This window comes from Mustela putorius, unplaced genomic scaffold, assembly GCF_011764305.1.
Source record: "Mustela putorius furo isolate JIRA1106 unplaced genomic scaffold, ASM1176430v1.1 tig00003850_pilon_pilon_pilon, whole genome shotgun sequence".
Classification (NCBI taxonomy): Eukaryota; Metazoa; Chordata; class Mammalia; order Carnivora; family Mustelidae; genus Mustela; species Mustela putorius.
The window spans coordinates 2239063-2264775 of NW_025422002.1; the positions used below are offsets into that span (position 1 = coordinate 2239063).

General features: G+C 36.4%; 1 protein-coding gene across 1 annotated transcript in view; it reads left to right on the forward strand.

The window, feature by feature from the left end:
* The window catches only part of LOC101672552 (contactin-6), a 301755-nt gene that overhangs the window by 224332 nt on the left and 51710 nt on the right, over window positions 1-25713 (forward strand). The window contains 2 exon segments of the mRNA XM_004738393.2: window positions 1463-1613; window positions 24457-24584. Coding sequence (XP_004738450.2) covers window positions 1463-1613; window positions 24457-24584 — 279 coding nt within the window.

Here is a 25713-nt window from a genome sequence, read left to right on the forward strand (position 1 = left end):
AAAAGTGACCAAATTTATACCTCTCATTAGAAAATGCAAAATCGTCTTCCATCCTTACAGTAAAATCCTTCTATGCCAGTGACTAGAACCCTGCCACATGATCATCCAGACCTCAAAGAAAGCTGGGCAGATAAGTCCTGGTAGTGAAAAATTGGGGATCGAAGCCGTTTGAGAATGATAATCTAAGTGGTATCTGTCACAATAAATAACCATTAGTGTCTTTAGTCACAGATTTTTCTTCATGGTAGGAAAAAAGGAGAGGAAAGACAGGACAGAGCCAGCAAAGAGGCAAGGGTTCAAGAGCTGTTGGACAATGGTCATTGATTTGTTTGTTTATTCTTTGAATCACTACTATTTATTGAACATTTATGTGTACTAAGCACTGAAAATATAATTATCAATACTTAAGTGATCTTTACTTTCATAGAACCTATAGCTTCACTGAGAAAAGAAACCTAAAATTTAAAATATGATTATTACAGTCAATAATTGAGTAGTTGTTGTCAGACTACATGGCAAGTTGAATATAACCCTAAATTGAGGATATTCTCTTTAAGCTGAGATCTGAAAAAAAAGCACACACAGGTCTGTGGAAGGGCAAAGAAACAATACTTGAAATGTCCAGAGACAAAAGAGTTTGGCATATCTGAGAGAATTTCAGCTCAATTAGACTTTAGACTAGGGATGGGGATTAGACACATGGGTTCCCCCATTTATGAAGCTGGAAAAACTCAGAGCAGTCTAATAATTTCTCACTCTCATGAACTAGTATCTGTTCAACATTTATCGAATGGGGACAAAGTTGAAACTGACAAAGACTTTTTTTTTTTTCTTAATTTCTGCTCAGCCTGCCTACTTCTACAGAAGACAGAGTATTTCCATTTTGCTGGTTAAAGGTTTGCCTGAAGAAATCTGACATAGTGATAGAGTATTCATGATCTAATTCATTGCTATTCTATATTTCATATTTAAGATCATTACTTTGACTGGAATAGATATGGTGATTTCCCTAATCAGGGTTCAGATCCCCCCTCTGGCTCTTCAGAACCATCTTCACCCTCTTTACTATAAACACTGTTAAGAATGTGACTCTTTGTAACTCGCTTCTTCCCTCAGTCCACCTGGCTTTTGTTAATGCCAATGACTTATACCAAAACAAAAACAGATTTCATTTATTGAATACGTATTCTGTGCCAGGCAGTATGCTATGCTTCTTCACAGATATTGTATCATTTAATCTCCACAGTGAATTTCTGAGGTGCTATCTGTTGTCATCTTCATTTTTCAAATGAAAAATAGAACTCCAAAATGCCAAGTTGGTAACTGGCCCTAGAACAGTGTGAGCAAAATAGTTTGAGAGTTCTGGGTACAAATATCAAATTTTGTCTTGTATACCACATCACATTACCACATGTTAATTAAGGATGTAACTCAACAATTTTGTTTTTAATTTTGTTTTTAGCCTCAGCTCCTGATTTCTCTAAAATTCCCATTAAAAAAAATTCAGTTGTTCAAGTTGGTGGGGATATTACTATCGAATGCAAGCCAAATGCCTTTCCTAGGGCAACTATCTCCTGGAAAAGAGGAATGGAGAGCCTGAGACAAAGCAAAAGGTAAATAAAGCTCTTTTTTGTTCTATTTTGTACTATTTTGTGGTACAGTGTCTTCCAAATCTTAAGTCTTCTAAAATTCTCTCCCTTATGATAAACCTAAAACTGGGTACTCACAGATACTAAACATTTCCACATGGTAGCAAAAACTAAAGAACCTTATAAACTTAAGGCCTATTTGTATAATTTTGTTGCAATATATTTAGTGCATGCACTTGTAATATATTTTTTAAAATCCTTTAAGACCTTTTTCTATATTCAGCTTGAAGATTTTTCCTGACCCAGCCTGCTGAGAAATCAGTGAGAAGAGCATTACACAAAAGAGAGAGACACTTATATTCACACACCTGGTGTTGTGGTCTTTAAATAGTCACACAGGTGTTCGCCCCATGACAAAATGAATTCACCACATGAAAAAAATGTAGAGAGGTTCCTGTAGAGAAAGAAGAGAGGTTTCTGTCTATTCTGGATGTGATTGAGAAATCCTGGATCAGCACTGGCATGTTTTCTAGGAGAGTTTAGATAGAGCAAAACAGGTGTTTTTCTCTACTTAGAATATATTTCATTGAGTTGTACTGGAGAACCTTGTACACCTAGAGATGACTAGTGGGTAGTTGAGCTCTATTGTAATGATCCACGTGCACTACTGTGTGATCAGATGCGCAGTGGAATGAGATGAGACATTGTGCTGAAGATGTGAAAATGTTTCAGTGAGCTCTTTGCCAGCATTATATGTACCATTAACTCCCATGCGTCCCTGACCAGGAAGGTAGCATCAACAAACAAGGCAGGCCAGGTAAAAGAAGGGACAGCTGAAGTGTGATGAGAAATGGCAGTCTGCCAATCTTACATTACAAGACAAAGCTATGATGGCCAGGAGAGTGAGTTCTGCACCAAAACTACATAGTCACTCCAAATTCAGGCACATGTTGTTTTGTGGGAGGGTAGAACTTCAGACAGGGTTGTAGAACTTCAAACATTTCAAGAAAAACTAGAAACCGGGGTGTTGGCATTGAATTTTCTGAGCCAGTAAAAATGCCCAAAGACTGGATGCAGAGACACCATCTTGTTATTTCTGACCTAGGACTGCTTTTATGGTTAAGGGGTAGAGAAAAGGAGGTTAAAACAAATGGGGCTGGCTGTATAGAGGGCTATCGGAGTTATATCTGGTGCCTCGGAGACCCTCTCCTGACATGACAAGATACACAAAAGAAAGACCTTTCTAGGGCACTCTCTTCCCTTATTGTCTTCTGTCTCCAGTGGTCTCTATAGCCTTACACTGAAGTTTTTCCCAGGACAGGGATTTTGTCAAATTTATCTGCACGTGCTGTATGCCTTTGGCATAGAACCCAAACTCAAAAATATCCGTGGAATGAATGAATGTGTCAAAAAAAAAAAAAAAAGTTTGAATATGTAAGAGATGTCACCAGCTTTAGAGAAAAGCTCTTCTAGAGGAGACACCTTGAGACCGAAGAACAGAAGCTTCAGAGCTAAGGAGAAAGGACAGATGAAGGGAGATCTGTTGCCCTGGCCCTGATTGGGCTCCTTCCGCGGTGCAGACAGGCCAGATCATTGCAAGCATTCTCAGGAGCTTTGGATATGGATTCCTCTTAGATGTTTCCTCTTTGATTGCTGAAATAGAATTGAGGCTTGAATACACTGTGGTAGAACCGGACAACCCAAGAGATAGCACAGTATCAAACCGCGGTCTGTACTGAGAGTTGAGATAAATTGATTACTTTGTTTCCTAAAGTGACTGAAGGTCCACAACTAAGCAGGGAAGACTGCTGTTTACTTTCTATAACCTTTAAAAACTCAAACACAGTATATGTGGGGAGGAGAAAGAGAGGAAAGAGGATTGGAATAAAATACGAAAAAGAGAGGAAAATAGTTTTGTAGAGTATGAGGAAAACTGCTTTTAAAATGGCTTTTCAGGTTTATGTTTTGCTTTGCCCCACATAGAATGAATTGGGATCTTTTTTCAGTGTGTGAATAGTCACTCACAGCATATCAGATTAAGCATTGTCTCACTATAATTAAAGGAGTGATCTGTGCGATTTCTATTCACAGATGCTTCTTCTGTAATTCTGTTCTCTCACTGCTATAGGACTTCGTTACAGGTCTCAACAAAAGAAAATAAACAAACAAACAAAATTATCTCCTGAACATGCATCTTAAAAAATTGGAAATAAAATAAAGTTAAGCCCCAAAGTACATGGTAATTACAGAGGTATATCTCTGCCAGTTATAGATTACCTTAAGCAGTAATTTGCAAAGGTCACACAGCCAGTTCGGTGAGACTTTGTGTCTCTGCATGATTTCTGTCCTGTCCCCTCTTCTATTGCCTTCTGACCTGATGGTTTCATTAAGTGCATGGTTTCATGCTGCTTACTGGGAAATGCAGCACCTGGGCTTCAGTTTGTGTTGACTTAATGGCTTTTTTTGTCGTCTAATCGTAGCGATTTCCAAAGACATTGAAGGTAAAAATTAGAGTTGTGATAAAAAGAAAAGAAGGAAAGAAAGGAGGGAGCTAGGAGAGGAAAGAAAGAAGGAATTTTATAGAACCAGGTCCTAAACTCAAAGACAGAACATTGAGTCCCAATATACATTTTTAAACGCCACACTGCTTATTTCACTTAAGCAGAAAAATAAATGGAATTCCTACCCTCTCATATCTCGTTAAAACATGACACAGTTGTATACGTAGAAGGATTTAAAGAGTCACAAATGGAAAACACTTAAATATTTACAATGATTCCAGGTAGGAATAATTTTTAGTTCTTGACCTTGGAAATACCCATGTGGGAAAACGCACATTTTAACTTTCTGTTATAAAACTTCTATATGGTCCTGTCTACTTTGAAATTTCATTGTCACTACCTCTTGCTTTCAATAAAGGGTAACTACCTAGAGATGGTTGAAAGGACTCTAAAGAAGCCTATTCAAAGTAATCTTACTGTATTATCTACTTATAAAAAAATAGTGGCAATATATATATATTTTGACAATTTCCTCCACTCTTACGTGGATTGAGACAGGATACATCACCTAGGTAGTAAATGATAAAGCTTGGACTCTATGCCAAGTTGCCCATCTCTGTTGCCAGATTTTTTCCACTCAACAGATAATGGAAAACATATTTGATTCTTTATTTTTTGAAGGGCTATTTTCACATGATTTAACCTAATTTCATGTATTGGTAATTTAAGTCAAGCAACAATTCTGAGAGAAATTAACATGTTTCTAATGGGTCTGCATGCAACAATTGAAGTCTTGACTGTTTTATGATTTCTGTTTTTGTAAATGCCTGTATTCATGGCATGCTGTCCAAGGAGAAAAATTTTCCTACAACTAAAAATAGGTGGATAGCATTACAGAGTCCAAAGGCTGCCTGGTTTCCTGCTGGGAATGTATGGTCTTATGACATCACCTCATTCTTTTGGTACTACAAGTTATTTAGCAATAGCATCTCTAGTAGCAAAGGTATGTTCCTACGGGGAAAACGGGGGTGTATTGCAAAAAGCCCTGCCTTGGGAGTTAGAAAACAGGAATTTTGATCCCAGTTCTATCACTGATGAGTGACCTGACCTTGGATAAAACCACTAGCATAATCTTGGTTTTGGGTTTTTTTTGTTGTTGTTGTTGTTTCTTTTGAGGTCGCTGTTTTCTGGATTTATTTAAACACTATCCCCATGCAGTGACTGCCAGCATAGAGATTATATATTAGAAATCAATGTAAAACATTAGTGTGCCAGGTTAAAATTGCAGCTCCTATCACAGTTATAATTTTATATATATTTCACCGATTTCCTCAGGTGACCAAGTGATTGAGCCAGACAATTGTAATTGCTATAAATTGTCAAAACAGCCCAAACGATCTGATTGGATGGGTTCACAGGTTAGAGAACCCTGGCAGCTGAACTGTAGCAAGCAAGACAGCCTAGTGAGCCCCACTCTCCTTCACCATCACAGACCCAGCACCCAGCTCCAACCCGGGATATAATAGACATTCAATAAACATTTTCTGTGTTGCTAAATTAATGAAGGTTAAAATTTACTTTGCTTTGTTTGTATCTACCTGACTTAAGACAAAACTTACTTAATAATTTATAGGCCCGTGATGTGCTCATTCTATGAATATTTAATGAACACCCTATATGTTCCAATACTAAACTAGGTATTGTGAGTAAAATGTTAAGCTAGTCAAGAATGTGAGACATATTCTCCTTCCATAAGAAAACTTTTTTTTTTTTTTAGTTATTGGGACTCAGATGATCTGGGTTCAAGTCCCAACCCTACTTCTCATATCATTGATAAATTCTAGCAAGTCCTTTAACTTCAGTAGTCCTCAGTTAAATCACTTGAAAAACAGGGAAAATAGTACCTGTCTCTCCCATATGGTTGTATGACACTGAAAAGACAGCATGTGTGGAAAGGCTGGGTGATCTGTATACTCTCCTGCCATTGGCTGCCTTTATTGCTGTGATCCTATTTTCTTTTTTTAAAGATTTTATTTATTTATTTGACAGACAGAGATCACAAGTAGGCAGTGAGGCAGGCAGGGGTGGGTGGGGGGGCGGGGAAGCAGGCTCCCCGCTGAGCAGAGATCAGGGGTTAGAGAACCCTGGCAGCTGAACTGTAGCAAGCAAGACAGCCTAGTGAGCCCCACTCTCCTTCACCATCACAGACCCAGCACCCAGCTCCAACCCGGGATATAATAGACATTCAATAAACATTTTCTGTGTTGCTAAATTAATGATTAATTAATGATCCCCTGGGATCATGACCTGAGCCCAAGGCAGGGGCTTTAACCCACTGAGCCACCCAGGCACCCCTGTGATGCTAATCTTTATGTAAATCCCAGTTACACATTCTTACCTCTTCAGCCAAGGTAAAAACCACAAACTTGACCACTGAAAGTCAAGATGAATACAGATTAAGCTGATTTCTGTAAGGCATTCTGCAGGACTGAGGGAATCAATTCCACATCTGCTAAGTTTGATTAATCACTTCTTTTTTTTCCTTGTGGATCCACTTAGCAAGTGAACTGACAGCAATCAAAGGCCTAGATTTATCTCCTTGTGCTCTGTGACTGCTGGCTGCCTGTTCAGGGCTCACCTCCTGAATTTAATAGGAAATGTTAACCCACTGGACAGACAGCTCAAAGTTGTCCCCTGACGGGCAGCATTAAATACAATGCCTAAATCACCTGAGATTTTGTCAGAGTGCACAGTCTCTGAGCAATAAAAATAAAGAGATAGAGTGTTTTTCCTATTAATGAAAGATAGCTGAATTAATAAGTAATCTACCACATTTCTTCCTCATCTGTCAGAAAAGAAAAAGAAAACATCCACCACATTTGTCGTGTCCCAAGATAAAATAAAATAAAGCAAAACAAAATAAAATAAAATCCAGTTATATATCAGACAAGTGGTCATTAGTAATGAAAATAACCATTTTAAGCACCTTCTATATGTCAAGCAGTATAGCAGATACTTTATACCTCTCCAAATTAAAGTATACTTCTTTTCTTTCCTTTCTTTTTTAATTGTGTTATGTTAGTCACCATACAGTACATCATTAGTTTTTGATGTAGTGTTCCATGATTCATTGTTTGCATATTACACCCAGCGCTCCATGCAATCCGTGACCTCCTTAATACCCATCACCGGCTACTTCTTTTCATATGCGGATACATTTCTGAGGAACACGGTTGTCACATATGGTTATGTTTCTACCACTTTTACCTTAGCAGTTTCAAAGAGGTAAATACAAAGATGCTTTCTAATTCACTAAATATCAAGCTGAAAAGTAGAGGTTCTATCTCTTGGCATTTGTTCTCCAAATGTGATCATATTTCCCCAATTTGATATTAAAAAACTGCTGAGTGCCCTAGGACCAATTCTATTACCTCTATCCAGTTGGGGTTGCAGAGACAGAGAGAGAGAGAGAGACGGTGGAGACAGGGGCAGAGTTACAAACAGACCTTCTCAAATCCATGAATCTTGTGTGCTTTATCCCTTAGTAATGATACTGTTAAACCCTGTGTGGCCCTGGACCTTTGGCACAATGCATGTACTTTATGGGAGCATATGAACCCCTCAGATAGTAGGAAATCTAATAGTGGTGCTTATCAGTACTTTTGCCTTCTAGCCCAAAATTTAGCAGGCCCACCATGTGCATGCCACTCCAGCACCTTGAGACCTCCCTCCTGAACACAATGTTAGCTGTGGGAAAGGGCTGGGGGGAGAGCAAGGGGAGTTGAAAGGTGGCAGTGAATCAGTGGAGAGAGGAAGAAGACAAAGAAGGATGAAAGAGAGGAACCGGGTGTTCTCTGTGCCAAGAAAGAATTGATGGTTCCTGAGCAAGTCATTTGATCTTTATTCTCTTCATGAGTAAAAATGTACCCTTGGGAGGATCTATTTGAAAGCGCTTAGCAGAGTGACACAGAAGATGAGCAGAATAAAAATTAGTTTGTCTTCTTTCCACTTTTTGCTAATGAGCTAGACAAAGTAGTTCCTTTGGTTGCGTAGCCCATTGCCCAACACTTTGCTCCAATTCCTCTTTCTCCTTGGAGACTTTTCATGACCATCTGACCTTGTGGGGCGTCAGCTAATGGGAGTCCATCTGCCTGAATATAAGGGAGCCAGTTATATGATGTTCCCTTCCTGTTCGACCCTTCTCTATGTATCTTTCACTGTCTGCTTTCTAAATCACCACTGTTCCTTTTCCTTTTACCTTTACTCCCAAGTGCTCAACCTTGAAAGCATCCCCTCCACAAGTCCATTCAGTGCCACTTTAACCAGAACATAGCATCCTGCAAGCAGACTTCTCCATCTCTTCCTCCTCCTTGCAAAGCTTCCTAATGGAACAAGCAAATAAACCTAATTTCATTTTGTATCACCAACTACTTAATGTAATAGTGCTTAGTACATCAGGTAGCATGAGTATCAAATAGGCAAATGAACCATATGTTCCCATGTTTAAGGAAGAATGACAGTCTGCATAATGCCAGGCTTATTACAATCTCCCTTCTGTGCTGCCTCTTTGTAATAAAATTTTAAATTGTTCATACTCAACTCCTGAGAGCCTTGTTAAGGTGAGCCTTTCCAAGGGAATACATGCTGAAGATGTCAAGAGCCAGCCGATACTCTTGCCTCTGTCACGCAAAGATTTAACAAGCTGAAATCCTGGGTGCCCCTGTCAGTCTTGCCCTCATTTTTCCCCCTTGGCATCCAATCTTCCTTTCTTTATCCCCACTGGCCTCCACCGATCTGGAGCAGTGACCCTTTAACACAATGCGTGCAAAACCACCTGCCTGCCATGGTCGGAAAAAGCTGCGGTTCATTAAAGATGTAAAGCCTGCCCTTAAACTCAGCCCGCCCAGCTGGGTGTGTGCTCTTTTCCACTACCGCCTTGGGTTAGACTGTTATTGCTGTAGTTCTCTATTTAAAGTATTTTAATGATGGGTAATAACATCCTATAGCTTTAAACCAAGGGCAAATATGACAAAGTGAAAAAGTTCACAAATAAATGGCATCTTATATTCTTGTACTCAGTGTATTTTTAAACGAGAAATTCATAAGCTTCGTTATGGAGTTGCTATGAATTCGTAGTCTTTATCAGTAGGCTTCAAACTTGATCATGCATAAGATCTTTGTGAAAAATGCAGCTCTCAGAGCTATGTCCAAGATTTTCAGTGAGTAGGTAGGAAGCAGGGCTGAGGAATCTGCATTATTTTTTTAAAGATTTTATTTGACTGAGATCACAAGCAGGCAGAGAGGCAGGCGGAGAGAGAGGAGGAAGCAGGCCTCCCTGCTGAGCAGAGAGCCCAACGCGGGGCTTGATCCCAGGACCCTGAGATCATGATCTGAGCGAAGGCAGAGTTTTAACCTACTGAGCCACCCAGGCATCCCAAGAAATCTGCATTTTTAACATAAGTTCACACCCTCTGCTCTCAAGAGAAGCCGAGATTTTTGAATATCCCTTAGAAAAACACCGATTTGATGCAAACACATTATTTGAAAAATAGAAACTTCATTTTATCTCCTTTCCCCCTAGAACTTTGCTTCCTATATTAAAATGCTTGATTCTTCATCTTATCTCACAGCCAAGGAGATATGAATCCTCAGTTCAGCTACTTTTTGAAAATATGACTCCAGTTCCTTGGAATAATATCTACTTACTTTAGTGTTTGCTTCTAATTTCTGAGTGACATTTATATCTTCCAAAGTTTACATAAATATTCAACAGCAATAATTTTGTAGACAGAAAAGGTCAGTTATTAGTGCAATTTATACAAATGACCTTTTGTTCTAGTTTGACTTTTGAGGAGAGATCTGATTACTTGATTTGCTTAAAGTACAATGCTCCTAGCTTAGAAAGAAAACATTTGCTCCACAGGTCTGTGTTACACCCTCATCCCCTCACAGACGCTGATGGGTATATGGAAAATAAACCCATAGAAATAAATAGGAGGGATAGAATTGCTATCTTATAGAAATTATGATCCAGTTGAAGACGTAAAAACCAAACCACTTGTGTAAAATTCTGTCTTGTTGATATCTTCATAGTGAAGAGTCAGGCTTGTTGGAGCATTTTTTTAGTCACTGGCTATTATTTCCCATTTTCCTTTATCTTTTGTTCTTTTTTCCCCACAGTAGAATTGTGTTTGGGGTCCAGGGGGATGTTTGTGTTTTTGTTTTGCTTCCAAATGAAATTTAGGCTAGAGCCCATTTCATAAAACAGGCTAAAACTGAACCAGTCTGGCTCCTGTTTTAGAGGGAAAACCAGAGCCCCCCTCCAAGCCCCACCCACTCCCCCTGCCTCCACCAGCTGCCTTCCTCCCAGCAGCCCTTGGTGTGCCCCAAGAACGCCCTAGATCTCCTGAGAGCACAGTTAGAGAATTGCTGATTTCGAGTGACAAATCTGATTCTCAAGTGTGACTTGTCAAGCTATTCATTTATTTATAAGCACAGTTGCAAACCAATTTGACAGGCCTTGTGAAAAAATTCTGGGTTTATAAATGTGAATGAGCTCTGAGTCTCATGGGGGACGCAGACGGGTCAACAGCTCCAGTGCAGTGGGGTGTGTGTCATCACAGACAGAAGATGGTGAGGACTGACTCCGCTACAGGAGTTCAGAAAGCCTTCAGCAGGTTGGAGGTAACTCAGCTGGCACTGGCAGGGTATGTAGGAATTTTTCCTATAAAACAGAGGTGGGAAGACCTGGTTTTTCCTGTGGGCTGTCTTACTGCATAGTCAGTGTCCTACATGATGCCAGGTGAAAGGTGTGGATAGGTACCTGCCTTCCTCAGTGCAGGATAGGATTCCTCTAAGGACAGACACAAATCATTTTGTGAGCCATCCAATGGTGGATTCTTTGACTGCTTAGGGATGCTTAGACACTGAATTATACACATTTTTTTTTTCTTTCTATCTTAGATCAAATTACACAATACAGTCAGAAATCTGTCTTTCTCATTGTTGACCCTGAATCTCATCAAATAATAATCATAACCATAGTAATAATATCAACTTATAGGACCAGTCATGGATGAATAGTGTTTTAAGATCTCAGATACATCATTTCATTTACTTTTTACAAGTTGCCTATTAAGGGAGTATTAAATTTATTGGTATTTTTAGGTGGTTAAAACTAAGGCTTAGCAAAGTCAAACATCACACCTATAATCACACAGCTAGTGAGTAGCAGAAATGCATTCCATTCCAGGAGGTTCTGACTCCAAAGCTCTGTGTAATCTTCAACACCACAATGTAAGCCTTTAGTTGAGTTTTCCAAAATCATGTAGTTCCCGTCTGTGGAGCTAAAAGCAGACCAACATACCATACACATTATTTGTTCATTTTTGTTGTTGTTGCTTAAACTACAACTCTTCCCAAAACAGTGGTATATACAGTCAAATTCTACTTTTACATCAATTAAAAGTATAGGATAAGTCTATATTTTGTCATAGTGTTGATAGATGGAGACTTAATTCGCAACAATAAAATAAATCAGTCCTCTTAGTGGCTTAGCTTCCTACACCTACAATATTCAAATGACAGATTGGATTTTTAATGTAACATACAATATAATTTTTGGTGACATATAGACATAGATATGCAAATTTAATAAATAAGGATAAACTCACAAAGTACCATGAAGGACATGATCTAGGTATGAAATTATGTATTATAATTAGGAAGAAGAAATCATTAAAGTTAGCGAAGAGTCACATCCAAGTTGGTATTCCATTCGCAGCAGCCAAGCTTAGTTCCATAGACTTTGAAGAATATAATAATTCAATAGCCAAAAGGGATCCAGAATTGGAAACTCCGCTCACATCCATCACCAAAACCATATTCAAGATGGCAGGGAAAGCATTTCCCAGATACACCATATTCTAAATATACAAAGGACAGAGCTAAAATGAAAAGGGGTGATAATCATAAATGTTCCAGCCCAAGTCCCTTACGTTTTTTTATTTTTTAATGCCTGAAGGAAACCAAGGACTTCAGGGATAGGTCAGGTTTAAGGTCACAGGGCTGAATTTGAATCTTGTCTATCTCAAAGTATGCTGCAGATACAACATTACATTTGCAAACTTCCAAAGTCTCACAAAAATCACACAATAGTCTCATCATCATAAATGTAATGGAAGTGTAGCCAAAAGTTCTGACAATGTTTGAACTTCTCCATTCCTTTCTAAACAGCTCTCTCTCCCATTGTGTTTTCAATGGGTTCTCCTGTAGTTATTTTAGGAGCCTACTTTAAAAAAAAAAAATCTCTTAAGTCCTACGTTACAAATTTTTTTGTCCTTTGTCAGCTTTATAATTTCCCATCTTTTCTTTTGATTTGCTTGGGTTGTAAGGCATGTTAGCATTTGAATCTGTATTAATTCCCTTTTGTGTTTCCTCCAGCATCCCAAAATACTGCAGCAAATGGAGACACTTTGCTTTCTTTTATCTTTCCTTCCCTTCTTCTACTGAACAGCTAAATACTCCTCTTAGGCCTCTTACACTGGATTAATTTAGCTAAGCTTTCCATCTGATGCTGTTTTGCTAATGTTAAATCACATTTCCTTCACATTTCATGGGAATCAGCCTAGCAGCGCACTCTGGCATGCGATCGGAATAAAGACACATCATGACACCAAATAATTATGTTATTTAGCAAGTGCTCTTATCTGCTGTCTCCTAATTTGTGTCACAATTCAGTCACCCAGAATCTGTGTTTGTGTTGTGTGTCAGCCACTACAAAGCTGGAGCTTAAATTATTTGGGCGTATTGAACAAGGAGTCACATTTTGATGAATTCTAAGGTCTGAATATCTGATGCTTGGTTTCTGCTTTTGGAATTTAGGACAGTTGAACCAAGGACTTAACTTTTGAAACATTGGCTGTTCACACCAGTTAATTACACATTAGGCATAAAATACAACTGCCAAAACCAGAAATTAAAAAAAAAAAAAAATCAGACACTGGCATCAGTGATGTCTTTATTTCCATGTAAATTAAAAGGTGTTTGAGTCCATTTTAATCTGCCGGTTGGACTTCTAAACAATTCTTTGCAAGGTAAACCCTTTCAGTTAGTTGTGTAATGACCCCCAAATCATGTTTCATTAATCAGTTCTAGGGAAGCATTTCTTTATTATTATTTAATGTGTTTAAAATAGATGTTCGTCTCATTTGTTGAGAATGGTGTGAAAGGGGCAACCTAAGGGCACCCATGCATGCCTGCTTTCCCCTAGGCACCAAGAGAAACATGTTTTCTGACAAGACATAGCAAAATTGAATGTATTTGTGCTGCCAGTCGGTGATGCCCCTTCATGTAGGTTTTTGTCTTTACTCTTCATGCTTAACCCACCTCCCATTGCACATATAAATTTAAACACACTGTGCTTCATGGAACTCAGTTCAGGACACCAAAGAAACACCGTTATTTGTCTGGAGCTAAGAAAATATTACAGGCATAATTGGTGTATTTTCTGTGAATCAGTTAATTAGGAATGCCCTCTCCACCCCCAACAGGGTCCATATCCACATAATAACTTTCAAAGTTTTCATGATGGCCTTGTTAATCCTTCACTTTCATGAATTGAATTGTACAAAAGAAGATTAAGGTTTGCTCTATATAGTCAAGTCTTAACCCTGGTAAGATTAATTTAAATGTATCTCTTCAGGGGCGCCTGGGTGGCTCAGTGGGTTAAGCCTCTGCCTTCGGCTCAGGTCCTGGGATGGAGCCCCACATGGGGCTCCCTGCTCGGTGGGGAGCCTGCTTCTCCCTCTCTCTCTGCCTGCCTCTCTGTCTACTTGTGATCTCTCTCTCTGCCAAATAAATAAAATAAAAAAATCTTTAAATAAATAAATAAATATATCTCTTCAGTTCTTCTGCTGCTTTATATGGTATCAGCAAACTAACAGAAAGTCGATTGGCCAAATAAGCAGTTTGCTTATACCTATTTTTATTTTTATTTTTAAGCAAAGAGGTTATTTGGCTAAGGGACTTCATATTGGTTTGCTGAATTTACTAATAATATTAATAAATATACCCATAGACTACAAAGAAAAGACTAAGGACTTAAGAATAAATAAAGTCAGAAAGCATATTTACTAAGTACCTATAAGTTGTAGATATTCTTAGAGAATACAAAGAAATCAAGAGTGATAGTTACCATTTTGGGGGCTCTTGTTCGATTTTAAAATTTAATTCCCAAACCAACCAATGTTGTTATTATTACCATTATCCCCATTTACATGTAAATTTGACAAGAAAATCAAGCAAGTGCTTCCAATATACCACACTCAAAAAGGGGGAGCCAGAACACAAAAAAGGCAAGCTGACTTTAGATTGCCTTAAAACTCCTATATCCCACGCCTCAAAAAACTTTACTGTACAGTCTATTTAGGGAGTAAAAACTTGTTCAAAAAGAAAATTATGGTGAAGGATCTAAGGCAATACAGCAAACCAAAGATAGTCTTTTCAACAAATGGTACTGAAACAATTGAACAGCCACAAAAAAAAAAAAAGAAAAAATTAATGAATCTAAACACAGACCTTACACCCTTCCCCAAAATTAATTCAAAATGTACCATAGACCCAACTGTAGAACAGAGAACTATAAAACTTCCAGAAGATAAGGAAATAGAAAACCTAGGTGACCTTTGGTGTGGCCATGACTTTTCCAATAAAACAAGAGCAGACCAGTGGAAGAAACACATAATACGCTGGACTTCATTAAAATTAAAGAGAAAAAACAACTGCACTGTTAAAGACAATGCCAACAGAATGAGATGTCAAGCCATAGACTAGGAGAAAATCCCTTCAAAATATACATCTGATAAAGAACTGTTATCTAAAATACGCAAGCAGTGATTAAAATTCATAAAAAAACAACTCCAATAGAAAAATGGATCAAAGACCTTAAGAGACATATCACCAAAGATCACACAAGATACAGAGATGGCAAACGTGTATTTGAAGATTCTCCGCGTCTTATTTCATCAGGAAAATGCAAATTAAAATGAGATGCTGCTACCTGCCTAGTAGAATGGCCAAAGTCTGGAATACTAACACCAAATGCTGGCTAGGATGTGGAGCAGCAGGAATGCTTCTTCATTGCTAGCGGAAATGCAAAATAGTATGGGCACTTGAGAAAACATTTTCGAGGTTTCTTACAGTACTGAACATACTTTTCCCATACAATCCAAATATCACTATTGTTAATATTTTCTCAAAGGACTTGAAACTTATGTCCATACAAAAGTCTGCACACTATAATGTATAGTGTCATAATTCATATTTGCAAACACTTGGAAGCAAATAAGATACTCTAAAGTCAATGAATCAGTCAACTGGGGTTCATCTGGACAATGGGATATTATTCAGTGCTAAAAAGAAATGAGCTATCAAGCCATGAAGAGAAAATGGTGGGATTTTAAATGCATCCTACTGAGTGAAAGAAGCCTGTTGGAGAGATTACATACTGTGCGATTGCATTATATGATATTCTGGAAAAGATGAAACTATGGAAATGGTGAAAAGATCAGTGGTTGCCAGGGGTTTGAGGAGGGAAGAATAAACAGGTGGAGCACAGAGAATGTTAGGTCAGTGAGAATACTTGGTGTGATACTACAATGACGGATGCATGTCATTCCATATCTTTCCAAATCCCAAGAATGTACAACACCGAAGGTGAGTCCAAAGGTAAACTATGGACTCTGGGTGAGTATGATGATTATGATGTGCCAATATGGATTCCTCAGTTGTAAAAAATGGACTATCAGTGGGAATGGTGATAACGTGAGAAGCTATGCATGGGAAATCCGTACCTTTCTCTTGATTTTACTGCAAAGCTAAAACTGCTCTTAAAAAAACAAACAAACAAACAAACTTAAATTCAAAATACAAGGTATCATAATGATTCAGATAATGATTCAATAGGAAAAGGACCGACTCAGGATCAGAAGACCTGCATCCTGGCTGTGGTTAAGTAAAGTATTAAACCTCCTTGCATATCAGTTTATTGCTGTGCAGAAAATTACTCATCTTTAATATGTGGAGAAAAAGGAAGAGAAACTACTGCAGTTTGTGGTCAAGAAGCTGCATATTTTAGCCAGGTTCCCTGGGGAACTGCTAAGGCAGGTACACAGAGGCAACAATATAGGATCATCTTTTATTGCATGGGCTATGGACTCATTTTAAGAACAGACCCCAGGGCAAATAATACTTTCTATGCTAATAAAAATAATTAAAAAAAAAAGAACAGAAACACACAGCTGGTAGGTTGGCATTAGTCAGCCACACAGACTATCTCTAGACAGAAGCTATGTGGGAACAGTCTTTGGAAAGAAAGAAAAAGGGACTTATATGCTGGCTGCTAGTTTATGATGGGGCTGTGTTATCTGGACCTCTGACAGCCAGTGGTACTGAGAGAACCTGAGGGAATACCTAAGGTGGGCCTTTAACAATGGGAATCCAGAGTAGGCTTGGGAAGATGGGTGGGATTCAGGTAAGCAGATTGGAGGGCAAATCCTCTGCTAGGTACTGGGGAAGAGCCTGTGTTTCCTCTCATTTAGAGCTGACTGAAGATTGTGTGTTGTGCTGTATTGAAAATGATCTATATCACTTGGTAGAGAGACTAGATTTTATTTTCTATCACCCATGCAGTCATCTCTTAAGATAGGACTTCATTTTTGTTCTATCTTCATCTCTTTCTCGTGTGTATGTGATCTCATTCTTGCTTTATTTTTACTGCTTGGATGGTCTTTTAAAGAATGATAAAATAGGGTTGCATTAATCCATTGATTACATCTTTAAATTTCCCTTGGCCAGAGGAGTGAGCTATTTCCTGTGTATAATTACCAGTGGAGTCATTTAAAGTTATTGCCTTGCAAAGAGGAGAATGAGAACCTTTACTTTGATTTAAATGAGCTAGCTTTGATATTTACTTGTTTGTAGATCATGTCAGTCATTTTTTGTAGCTTGTTAAAATAAGGAGTTTTTAAGAGGTAGTTTATTAAGTGGCAATGAAATCGGCATACCTATCACACCTTAGCTATGATAATCGGGTGCTAAAATTATTAAAACGTAATATCAATATTTGATCTAAAATGAATTCCAGTGGGACATTTTACTTAAAACCTAAATTGTGTCGAGTCGGAATTCATACACACTTTTCTACTTCATATCTAACTCATTTTAATCCAATCTATTTTACATTTTCTAGATATCAGTAAAATTAGACCGTCAATTAAAATTTCATGGTCTACAGTATTATCTTTAGACAGAACTGGAAGCAATACTCCAGTTAATAATCTAACTATAAAAATAGCAGTATTGCTCTAGTTTCAGCAATAAGAAATTATAATTGCCCAATGTCCTAATTTCTTGTAGTTTAAGAAATTTAGCTATTGCTAATCTTCTGCATCCTCAAACTTGGTGTTGGGCTATGGTTAATATCAAACAAATTAAAATAGAGCCTTCATCATTTTTTATTCATGTGGGATCTACGTATACAGATTTGTTTTCTGTATGTAGGTTAACCAAAGATTGGATATATATTAGATTCACTGTAGTCATAACTAGATGTGAATTATAATCTCTATTATATTTAAGAGGTTTATAATAGATAGCTTATCACACGCAACACAGGAAAAAACATTCCACATTAGTCTTTCTGTAGTTCCTCAGAATGACACGAAATTTGACATGCATTTCAGATGAAAGAGTCCCACAAGTTCATTTCATTGATAGTCCATCTTCCTGGTATTTCATTCATAATAACACATCAAGTAGAAGGCAACAGGTATGAAATGAGGCAAATGGGTAGACTATTACTTTTGTTTTCTGTTTATGCTCCTAACATTCCCTGACAGTAGGTAGACTGAAATGTTGGATGTTCAATCACTTAATATAGTGTTCCTTCAACTTATCAGTTAACCTTGAAATTCTTACATGTGTTGGTGGTTCAGTTTTCCACATGTTCTATTTTCTAATGCCACCATAAAATCTACCAATGTCACCTAACTGTCAGACACAGGTTGAGCTACTGAGTTTCTACCTATCTAAAGCCCACAATGCAATTAGACGAATAGCATAGTACATTACAAATGCCAGCTTTAATTTTTCAAATGTTGAATGGTCATGATACATCTACACATGTAATGTCTTTAAATTCTAGTTTTTACAGAATATTTTAAATGCAAATGCCTTAATTTGTGATTTAATCATCTAGAGTACTAAGCTTTGGTAATTTGGGGGAAATTTTTCTATTCAATAGTGCAAACAGTTGAAACATACTAATTAAGTGAATATTTGAGAATAGAGACTGGGGAGGAAGGGTGTTTATCGCTTAATTGTGAATTGATTACATTGGAAGTGTTAAGAAGAAATATACAAATCCTGAAAGGTGAGTTTCAGAACCCAGTGACACCAAGCCCAACACAGTCCAGGACTAATAACCATGATAGTTACAACCTAAAAAAAAAAACCTAAAACCTAAAACCATGATAGTACTGCTGAATCCAATCAGACAAAAGAGTTTTCAGACATCAGGCATGAGTCAGAGCCAAAATGAGAATCAAAAATCCCACTCTGAGTCATGGAGGAGAGCAAAAGCCAATGAAGAGTAAGCATGAGATTAATCACTAACATTTCATTAATGCAATTATCATAACAACTCTGTATTCCTTCCCAAAATAAAAATGAGAACATTGTGGGTCAGGAAGAGTAACTTGACAAATAACACAATTGGGAGGGTGCATGAATTCAGTAAAGGGTCTCAGGCAGTGAAACTTACTGCTGGGAAGAGTCTCCCTGCATTAGGTCCCTTTCAAAGAGCCTGACATATATCTTTCAGTTCTCTTTTTTCAAAATGGAATGTGACAAAAAACAATGTTTTCATTGTTCATGGAGGTAGAGAAGTGCCTATATTCTTTGGCAGAATGAGAAGCTGGTTCATTTAGAACCTACCTATTGACTGCTAACTAGCAGTCAGGCCTACTGCTAAACTAAGCATTTTAAATAGTTTATGTCACTCACTCCTCATGACTCTCTGACACAAGTAATATCCCTATCCACATGGTACAAAGGAGAAACTGAGGACTTGGCATGTTGAGTAACTTGGCCCAGTGGTTACAAATATTAAATGTTAGGGCTCAGATTCAGTAACAGGCAAAGCAGTTTGACCTGAAACTCCATGTTTGCTAATAACTCTGCTAATAATACTCTATTGCATAGGATGGCATGGAAAAGAAGAAAAATAATTGTTAGTATCGGTCTTGCCATCATTATTGCTGCATGTTTAGGGTTAAACTCTCACATAGTAGAGAATATCAAACGTGCCTTTAAGGTGTCACAACAGTTTAGAACCCTGAGAAAATGTGCACGTGGACTTTCTGCAGGGGAGAGTAGAGTCTCCAATATTAAAGGTTATTCTGTACAAAGGAATGCATACGTAAAATGAATAAACTGCTCAAGTTGGTGTTCTTAGTAACTATACTGTTGGTAAACTATGCTTTGGAAACTTGAAGTGAAAGTGATTTGCCCAGATAGTTGTTTCCTGATCCAAAGAGAAAGACAAGTTGGAATCTGGGCCCCGTACTACCTAGTGAGTAACTTGAGTACACTCCTGCTTCTTCCCTTGTTTCAGTTTCCCCATCAGGAAATTGGGGATGATACCAATAGTAAGCCCAGGGGTTTGACTTAAGGATTCACTGAGTTGACATTTATTATACAATTAGTAGAGGGCCTGTGTAGAGTCGACCTGTAGTAATAACCTCCTTGGATTTTGACCACTGAGTTTATTCATAGAGAAGTGTGTTCTTGGTAATTAACACCCTGTTACTCTTATTTCTATTATAACATCTAACATCCTGCCTAGAACTCAGTAGATACTAATAAGTATTTGCTGAGTAAGTTTAGAAGGAAGAAAGTATTAGCATTGCTCCATTTCCATTTATATATTTCAATTGCTATTAAATGTTCTTTTCAATTCTCTTTCTTTCTTTCTTTCTTTCTTTCTTTCTTTCTTTCTTTCGTTTCTTACATTCCACATATGACTGAAATCAATGATATCTGGCTTCCTCTGAGTAGTTCACTCAGTATTATATTCTGTGGATCCATTCCTATTGTTGCAAATGGCAGGATCTTTTTTCCCCAAGTAATATTCCATTGCATATATACCACACCCCCTTAGATGTGGACACTTGGGATCCTTCTCTGTCTTGGCTGTTGGAAGTAATGCTGCAATAAATATATGGTTGCGTATCTTTTTGCGCTTGTGTGTTTGTTTTCTTGGATAAATACCTAGTGGCAGAGTTACTGGATCATATAATAATTCTATTTTTAATTTTTTGAGGAACCTCCATACTGTTTTCCACAGTGGCTGCACCAGTTTTCATTCCCAACAATATTGTATGAGGGTTCCTTTCTCTCCACATCCTCACGAACACTCGTCATTTCTTATCTTTTTCATTTTAGCCATTCTGACAGGTGTGAGGTCATATCTCATTGTGGTTTTGATTTGCATTTCCCTGTTGATTAGTGATATTGAGCATCTTTTCATGTTCCTGTTGGCTGTTTGTATGTCTTCTTTGAAAAAATGTCTAGTCAGGTCCTTTGTCCACTTTTAAACAGGATTATTTGGGGTTTTTTGGTGTTGATTTGTGTAAGTTCCTTATAAATATTTGTATTAACCACTTACCAGATTATATCACTTGCAAATATCTTCTCCCATTCAGTAGGTTAACCTGTCATTTTGTTGATGGTTTCCTTTGCCTTGCAAAAGCTTTTTATTTTGGTATGGTCAAGAGTCTAATTTTGCTTTTGTTTCCCTTACCAGGGGACATATAGCAAAAAACGTTCCTATGACTAGAGTCATAGAAATTACTGCATATATTTTCTTCTAGGAGTTTTATAGTTTCAAGTCTCACATTTGGGTTGTTAATCCATTTTGAGTTTTTGTAAGAAAGTAGTCCATTTTCATTCTTCTGCATATAGCTCTCCAGTTTTCCCAATCTTCTTGCCTCCTTTGGCATGGATTACTTGACCTATAATCACAGGTTTATTTCTGTGCTTTCTATTCTGTTTCTAAATTGCTTTTGAATTTTTAGAAACCATACCACATTAAATGATGCTCACATTTTTTATTTAGGCTTTTATTGTCTATGAGTAGTATAATGTCTGCATTAGGTCCTAGTATTCATATAAATATATATTTTATGTAATCACTTGATTGCCTTATGCTTCTGTCTCTATAACTATATTCTCTTTACTAATTATTCACAAAAATCTTTATTTTTTTTACCAGAATGTTTTCTCAAATTTTTTGATAGTCAAGCTTATCAGTGCTTGTGGCTGTGTTTTGTTTTAAACACCAAAGAAGCTTACATGAAATCAAGATAGAATATTTTAATATATTTCATTAGTATGTCCTTTCTATTCCTCCAGATACCATTTTAAACTACCTTTTAGAATATTCCAAAAGAAGAATAAAAAAAAGCCAGTCCTTATATTTCTCTGTGAATATTAACAAAACCATGAATTAAAATGTTTCAGCTAATTTTTATAGGTGCTTTCACTGTTTAGTACAGTTTGATTTTAGTTGGTTGTTCTTTCTTTCTTTTTCTTTCTTTCTTTCTTTCCTTCTTTTATTTTAATCATTTCTTTTTTTTTTAAATCATTTCTGCTAAGCCATATTTTAATATGTGACAGAACTTGAAATTCTCACTTTTTTAAACTATTTTTTGTATAATTATTCTGCATAAAATTAGGGCTATGATTATGTGGTTTGATTCCATCTATGTTATCATAGAGTAAGTTTTCTTACTATATTTTACCATCTCTTACTAATTTAAAAAATTAGATGGTAATTTGAAATATACTATTTACCATGTTATAAAATTTTTAGTTATAGTTAAATCTCTGGTTTTCTATATCCTAGGTTGCTGTGGAGAATTATTTTTTTAATCATGTTTTTAATAAGTGGTGAATCAATTTGATTACTATTTTGGTTATTTTCATAAAATATTTGAATCTAACCTTTTTAATCTTTTATCTATTTTTGCATATTGATCTTATGAAAAAGTATACATTCTTGCTTAGAAATAAAAATGATCTTTACAGACCAAAGTTGAACTTATAATTAATTGATCAGTGCTTCTCAAATCTTATTGTTCATCCTGATCACTGGATATTTGTTAAAATGCAAAGTTTGATTCTGTAGGTCTGGGATGAGACCACATTTTGAGAAGCAAACACTGATGACTCTTCTAAGGGCATCTAATCATGACTCAACAGGAACTTTTTGAACATCAAAATAAACATGGAGAATTAGTCTACAGCAAGTAACTATAGATGGTTCTGGAAAGAGGATGAGTGCTAGAGATAATATAGAGATAATATAGAGATACGTAACTTTCAATTCATTCTCTAATACTTATTAGCTATTTACTCTTGGACGGATTGTAATTTTTCTTGGTCTGCATTCTCAGTATTTTAAACAGTGCTGGGCACATGAGAAATACCGGTTGGCTGATGAAGATTTCAACAGAAATAATCAATTTCAATGATGACAATTTCAATTCAATTTAACAAACATTAAGGTTGTCGAACATATACCATGAGCCTGAGAAGGGTAGTAATATTAAACCACTTTTTATATGAATTGTTCTTTTCTGAAAGCTAAGTGAAAAATTATATAACATATAAACACTGGCATTTCTAGCTGAGATGTTTGTCTGGTGGCCTTTAGATATCAGCAGATATATAATTTATATCACTTAAATTGTCTTACTGGCCAAAATTTAACATTTCTGTGTTCCTGAAAATTCCTGATTTTTCCTAAATTCTAGAGATGATATTCTAAATTCTAAATATGATACACTGAGATGCTTCTCACATTGATCTCTTCTAATTAAATCAGATACAGAATTATATTTGGCCAGCAGTTTGTTGCATATTAGAATAGCTTTACTACTACTGTGTCATTAACAGTATGATTCAATGTTCATGTAAATTGCAACCAAGAAATCTAGACATTTCAGAAAATAAATGAGAGATCAAATGTCTGTTTTGGGGAAATACTCCAAGATAATGGTTTAAACAAAAATCTCATTATAAGTCATGGAGCATTCTAAACTCAGATGTGGCCCCAGCTTCACACTTGACAGAATGTGGAACACATCACTAATAGTAAACTCAGTATCAGAAGCTAGCTTCATACAAATTGTAGTTGGCTGATATTCTCTTGGTTTCAAACTAGGTAATTAATTATATTAGCTACATTTTGTGTGATACACATATTAGGCACAATGATATTATTTGCAATGAAACAAATACTGTTTAGTATTGTTAATGGATATGACATACATGGTAATTGTTATATCTTTCTTTCCTTTAAAATTATTGTTGTGACAAATTAGTTTTCATCACTTATTTTTGTACAACCCTGACTACCTACTAGTGTTTTAAGATTCGTGTTTTTAGAAAGTTGCTAATTACATTTATAAGACATAAAATTGGACACATGCTTTAATTTTTCCTTTTTTTTTTCTCCTTATTAAAACACTGAATAGTGATTTTGTCAAGAAACCAATCTTGGGCTTTCCCTGATTATAGCCGTGGTGTGATATTTGCTTTTGATTACTTCTGAGTTCTAGAGAAAAGTTAAGAATCATTTTATGAAAGATTAGAATTTCTTAAACACCTATCCTTTCATTATGTGCTAAATGATTGCATGTATTTTAGGACAGTTTAATTCAGTCTGATTAATGAAGGATTCATTATCTTTTTGTTTTTACCCTTTTTATGGGTAAAAGGATAAGCCTGGGCCCTTTGGCTATAAAACTATATAGATGGTTCCTTCAATTCCCTAGCTCTGGCAGATATTGTCATTGAGAACGCTGTTGTTTGATGGCTGAAAGTATTAAATAAGGGCAGGTTCCTAAAGCTACGACTAATCATCATGAAAATTAGCTTGCATTTCTCTAATGCCAAGTTCAATTTTCACCAGAGTTGACTTTTCAAAATGCATAGTGGATAGTTACATTTGTTATTAATCAAGCAAATGGGCATTGTAGCATCAAGCATCCATTTTATTTTTAATGGGCTTCAAAATCAACAATGATAATTCAAGTGGTAATATGATAATTATCAATACTGTGTCAGAATAAGAGCAAACATCATTTATTCTACTATGGGGATTCAGAGATAGCTCACAGTCAAGGATATAGGATAAAAGGAAATGAGTATGGTTATGGTCTTCGTAATGTTTTAAAATGAATATAGATGGTTAAGGCTTATTTTAAGAGCCTACTTCTGTTAATTATGTATTTTCTTTTTAGAGTGTTTCTCTCAGAGGATGGCAGCCTCAAGATATATAACGTTACTAGGTCAGATGCCGGATCATATACTTGCGTAGCTACAAATCAGTTTGGCGTTGCAAAGAACACTGGCAGCCTAGTCGTAAAAGGTATTTTATTATCTTCATTTGTGCTTGATGATCATTGGAGATATATGTACCTATCACAACTTCTGTCATTGTGTGAAACTTGTATCATGTTGTATATGTGAAATATTTGATTTCACAATTTATTTAAGAATTGTGTTCCCATATTCATTAATAGTATGTTTGCTCTGCCAGTGGGATACCACAGCAGATGTGAATACTTCAGCAGTTGAAATGCTGTCAGTGGGTAATTAGACAGAATTAAAACCGGCACCTAAAACATTTGAATTTTCACAAATGCCTTAATGTAGGAAGCTATGGACATTTTGATAAAATCGGATCATAATATTTTTCTTGGTTAAGTTTCCTTTAGAAACTCTCATTTTGTATGAAATTTTTACCATGGATATAAGGTTGCCAAATTCATAACCAGTTCATTTATTTATATAACTCTAGGTGCATAGCTCATGAGATGCAGACCCTCTTGCATACACTTTAATGAGTAGTTTCTTTCAAAGAGAAAAAAATTAAAATATCTGTGTCTGTGTAAGTCATTATTATAGCCATCATGGTAAACCTATAAGCTCAAATAATTTATGATGATAGAACTGCATACTCTATTCTTCATACTTTTAAGCTACTATCAGTACAAATGTACCTCCATCTATCACCAAGGGACATAATTAGTATTCAAGTATCTATTCCCCATCCTTGCTATTTTACTTTGTTGAATCTCAGCTCATAAAACTAGTATGTTTACTGGAAGACATGTCACTTTTATCATTTCATTGCCTCCTGGATGATTAAAATGACTGTCTTGATAAAGTAGTTTGAACAGCTAATTAAGCCCAAATAATTAAATTCATCAATCAGTGCTTTATCATCATTTCTATTAAAAATAAATACATTAAATAAAAAGTAATTAGCTACTACACTTCAACTACTCTTTAAAATATCTCAAGGAAAAAAAAATACCCACCTTTATCCCTGGAAGATATTTTTGCCAACATTGTCTTAAACATATTATGTTATGCCTGCTGACAATTGTCTGAAACACTCAGGGGAAATGTGATTGATGTAACTTGTGTCAAAATCTTATCAGTGTGACACATTTGGAAAAACTTTACTTCCTTAAGATTGTACTGTCATCAGA